This window comes from Penaeus vannamei, chromosome 27 (genome assembly GCF_042767895.1).
Source record: "Penaeus vannamei isolate JL-2024 chromosome 27, ASM4276789v1, whole genome shotgun sequence".
NCBI lineage: Eukaryota > Metazoa > Arthropoda > Malacostraca > Decapoda > Penaeidae > Penaeus > Penaeus vannamei.
Genome location: NC_091575.1, coordinates 22,030,840 through 22,035,839, shown reverse-complemented (window position 1 = coordinate 22,035,839; position 5,000 = coordinate 22,030,840). Strand labels below are relative to the sequence as shown.

General features: G+C 39.3%; 1 protein-coding gene across 3 annotated transcripts in view; it reads right to left on the bottom strand.

The window, feature by feature from the left end:
• Positions 1–1,143: 1,143 nt before the first annotated feature.
• Positions 1,144–5,000, bottom strand: part of LOC113809714 (uncharacterized) — a 14,637-nt gene continuing 10,780 nt past the window's right edge. For all 3 annotated transcript variants that reach the window (XM_070140997.1, XM_070140998.1, XM_027361378.2), the window contains 2 exons: positions 3,139–3,761; positions 1,144–2,026 (listed from right to left, as the gene is read on the bottom strand). In XM_070140997.1, coding sequence (XP_069997098.1) covers positions 1,349–2,026; positions 3,139–3,761 — 1,301 coding nt within the window. In that variant the 3' untranslated portion in view covers positions 1,144–1,348. The remainder of the gene's footprint in view (positions 2,027–3,138; positions 3,762–5,000) is intronic.

Here is a 5,000-nt window from a genome sequence, read left to right as displayed (position 1 = left end):
TGTGCGTGTGAGTGAGTGTGTGCTTGAGTAAATGTTTATGTGCGTGTGTATGTTGGCGCGCGTCTTCCCCCGAATGTCTGAATGTTACTGAGAGCTGACCTGCATGGTCCGTTTGTGTATGTTTTATGTATGCGCTTGTGTTCGTGTCGCCATGTTTTTTAGTCGAATCCAGAAGTACGATCACTAAGCAGTTGCTGAATCATTCATAAAATTAATACTCATCAAATGTTAATTCAGGAAGCATCAGCTTGGAAATTTCAAAAAGGGATAAAACATAAACGTAAACACATGCAACTGTATACACATCAGAATCGTATCTCTGACATACATATATGCAGTGTAGGCCAGATTTAAAGGTTTTAACAGCACCATACAGTCTAAACTTTATAAGGGGTTCCTAACCCGGGTGCCATGGAGCAATATGAAATTTATGACCGAGTTAAATGATTTTTTTTCTCTCTCTCTCTCAGTACCTGCATATAATTATCCATCATATATCTATAAATTGGAATATTTCCATGGGGTGTTCTTGTCATATAGGTATTGACACCATTCATAACTAGTAATAACGGATTCTGAAAATCTGACAATCAGTGAATTTACCGATTATATATTGATCGGGGGCCACAGAATAGTAAAGGCTGGGAACCACAAGACTTTTTTTTCTTCTTTTTTTCAGTACAAGCAGTGTGGTGAAAAAGAAATGGGTTTAGGTAGGTTTTCTTTTCTTTTTTTTTAATTAAGCAGAGTATTGTGTTGGGTAGATTTTTATCTGCACATACCATGTGCGGGGAATTTTTATTTCTTAGCATATTGAGTTGAGCTTTTGAAAATTTATTCCAGCACTTAGAGGAAAGGGAAGACTTGAATAATTTTCACCTCTTTACTTTGAGAATTAATAGTTTTCACTTTTTTCTTTGATTTTTTTACTTAGAAAGCAATAACGTCAAAAGTTAAAACTATGTGTGGACCATATACACTACGCGAGCTTAAGTCCTACTATTGACTAACAAACTACTTTATTAAGTACAGTGTAGGAAAGGTGTAACGAGTATTAAGTTCTTTTTTTTTCATTGTGGAAAGAATAGAAAAAATCACTTTTTTTTTCTTTTTTATTTCTTAAAATTATTCTTACAGTAAATGTTTTCCATAAATATCCCAACTTTTAAAATGTATAAAAATGTATAAAAAAAACATAATGGATTTAAATTAACAGTTTAAATGTCTTTTAAAATAATGTTTTTACTGGGTTGTTGATAAAATCTCTAAAATCTCTTTAAAAATAGCACACATAAATTGAGAACCAATAATTTGTACATGATTTCTGGTGCGGCCAAACAAACTGCGTTCACTTCTTGGCCACCATGAACATCAAATTTATTAATTTCTTCATTCTATCTCTTTGTTTCTCTACATGTGCTAACTGTTCTTTCAACTCTCTGTTTCTCTGAAGGAGTTCTGTTTCCTCTGCTTCTATGTCTTTCATTTTCAGCTTTCTCTTCTGCCTGCATCGCTTTGAAGCTTCATTGTTGAGATGTCTTATCCTATGGTATTTCTCTTTCTCTGACAGGTTCTGCAGGGACTGTCTGGACCTCCTCCCGGTGGCGGTATAACTGGAGGTGGAGGCAGTTGGTTCCTCCGAGAAGTCAAGATCCATGTTCACACTCGCCTCATCGTCGTCGTCGTGGTCCTCGAACCGCACGGGCTTCTTGCTGGTCCGTCGGGGTCTGCTTCCCGACAGGGGTGTGGGGTCAGGTCTCAGTGATGGCATGGCTGATGAGGACTGGGAGGGCTCTGGCTTGGACGGCGCCCCGGGAGCCACGACGGCCCTTCTGCTCGGGGATGCGGTGGACGGAGACAACAGCGCGATGTCCCGGGGATTTGGCCCTTCGTTGATAAACTGGCTGGACCATTCTGCCAGAGACGCCTCTTCTTTGACAACTGGTCTCTCAGCGGGGAAGCAAATGGAATCTCCGAAGTCAATTATTTCATTTGCTGTGGATGACGTCTCGACCAAATTCTCGAGCTGAAAATAAGAGAAAATAATGCATTTAGTTTCCAAGCAGATTTAAAATGGCTTTTTAAAATATTTGTTGTACTCAATGACTCTCAGTCCATGTCCTAAATTGATATGTTGAGTATCTGCATGGTTGTCTCTCAATCTGATTCGTAAGTAACATACAGCAAACCTTTTTCTCATTTAGTAATTTTAATTAAGGTTGTAGTATGAAATTCATCTCTTCAATGAAAAGCTTAACAATTCAGCAATACGAACATTTTCACTTGGCATTCATAACAAAAAAAAAAAAAAAAAAAAAAAAAAAAAAGTAGAGTACTCAGAGAAACTCTAAAAGTATGCAGCTAAAATCACTGACTAGTACTTTAAACGTAAAGCTGTCATCGATTGTGTTATACTATTTTTCCTAGTTGGCAAAGTCTTTCAGCAACATTGACCTTTAAAATCCAATCACCACATTTTCAGTTTTTATTTTTCTTTCTCTAATATAAATTTAAATGTATAATTTAGTTTAAATCTGCAATGATGCGAAAGCTTTAGGAGTGTTGATTTATTGCCTCGACATGTCATGTTGCAGATTGTGAACTATTATCAGATTTATGTCAGTCAACAATGTCTAAAGTTACTTATCTTATGGTATCATCAGTAATGTCTATCATGTGGAACTTTCATGAAGCCAAAGTAATTTTAATAATGCTTATAATTATTCCCTATTATTACTGTTTTCATATTTTCTTCACAACTTCCAGCATTCACGTCTGCAAAACTGGACGATATAGTAAAAAAAAAAAAGTACAATGTAATGTCTTCAATTTACATCGTTCTAGTTACCGGTATACTTGTTCTTACTAGTGTAAGTGTTTTATTTGACCAATTTACTGCAACTGCATTCTTTATTTTGTTATGTCTAAGCCTCTTTCACAGCATTTGTAGCATCAATAGTGACATATCACATAGTGGCCTATTAGCTTTTCTAATATATTTTCTTCTCATTTGTTTCCCATAAATTTCACTTGTACTTTTCTTTGATTTTTCCACTCTGAAGTTCGTAGGTTTTCACGTGTTTTCAAAATCCTCAACAGAAAAAAACACAAGCAAACGGTCAACAAAACAATACTCACCTCATGACTGAGTCCACTGTTCTGTATGGCTCCAAGCAGGAGGTCCGGTTGTTGCTGGACGAGCATTAAGTCCAGCTCTGTAGACGTGGCGGCGTCATCGTCCCCCCAAATGTCGCCGTCCATAAGGGAATCTGGCAGGAGCTTATTGATCTGGTCCAAGATATCCGCTGGAATTTCGAAGTCCGTGTCTGACGTGCTTGAAACCGGCATAGAAGAGTTGTGAAGCTGCTGGCCATGGATGCTTGGACTGTGCAAGAAATCTGTCCCGCTGTTCTGGTAAGAAGTGGCCGGCGTGGGTAGGCTTGCGGCTGAACATGGATCTACGCACATTGTGGTCGAAGCTAGAGTTTCCAAGAGGCCGGAAGTCGAGACCGGGGTGGGCTGTAGGGCATCTCCATCTGTGTCGCTATTCATGGTATATTTGGTCAGACACACGCGATTTTCGAGGTCGCCCTGCAGCTCGCCTGGACTGGTGTCGAAGTAAACAGTCCCATCCGATGGAGGGCCGTGCTGCTCGCCCATGAAAGAGTCAGCATCTTGGTCCCAAGAGGTGCTGCTCACTTCCATGCTATCATTGTGGCTGGGCTCTTCGTGAGTCCCGTCAAATTTAAAGTCTTCTAACTCTGTAAGCAAAAGGAGAGAGAGGTTACTACGAGCACAGGAAACAGGAAGCATCTTCGTTACATCACAATACAAAACAAAACAGCTATGTCTGAAGTAACCAAAGGCACAATCACTGCACTACTGTGTATGCCTTGATAGTGTAGTACCGTGTAGTATAGTGTAGAAGTATAGTGAAGTGTGGTATAGAAGTGTAGTGTAGTGTTGTGTAGAAAAGTGTTTTTTTTCTGCAGAGCAGCAAAATCAGATGAAGCATAATGAAGGTGATAAAGGACGTACAGTATTACCTGAATCCCTTCCTTCTGTGAAATTGTATCCTAAACTTCAGGATAATACTTTGTATCGTGAATGCACCTGCGTTACCTCTGTCTGAAGGAAGTTGCATGATGTGTGCTCTGTGGGAAGCGTTGCGGCAAAATGCCTGCAACACCGCTCGGTCTCCTTATAAGTAGGGCTCACCGGCCAAGCAAGGTTGCCAAATTCTTTATACACATTTTCTGTGCAATGCAATCCTTCAACTACTGTTTATTAAGCTCACCATATTGTTCATAATGTTTGGGCATTGAAAAAAGAAAATCAAGGTTTTGAACAAGGGTAGACGAGAGCTAAGGCGAGGATAAAAAACGGGCGGATAACGAGACATTGCACCACTTTATGAAAGGGCGGGATAGTGTTGGGGGGGGGGGGGTGATAGTACACCTAGGTTCCCTATAGCTCTGAAGCAATTAACGGTCGAATATAAATCCTTCATACCTATTACTTATAATATTCTTACAAATGAAGGGAATAATATTGCCTGAACAAAATATACGTGGGAGTGTGTAAGAGAAAGAGAATACGGGAAGTACCTTGTTGCATCATGTTTTGTCAACCTACAGGCCCCGCTTGGACAAACCTTTGGGAACTTTTATTTTTCATTTCTTTTATTTTAAGCGAAACTTTTGTCTTGGAGAATCGCAATTTTCCGTGGATTAAATTCGGATTTTGGATTCGAGGAATTTTGTTGGTAACTAGCAAAATTTGTTCTTGTTAATCCCTACTCGGTAAATGAAATTCACAGACCAGAAAAGTGGGACATTTTGTCTAATCTAAGCTTGTCCAGACATGTAGAAAGGATTCTGACAGTTTGATCGAAAGAACTCTCGAGAATTACTGACTGGTGAAGTATGTCTTTTCGGGATAATTTGGGTCTTATTAACTCTTACAATGGCACAGGAGGATGGAATTATGTAGAGGCGGGA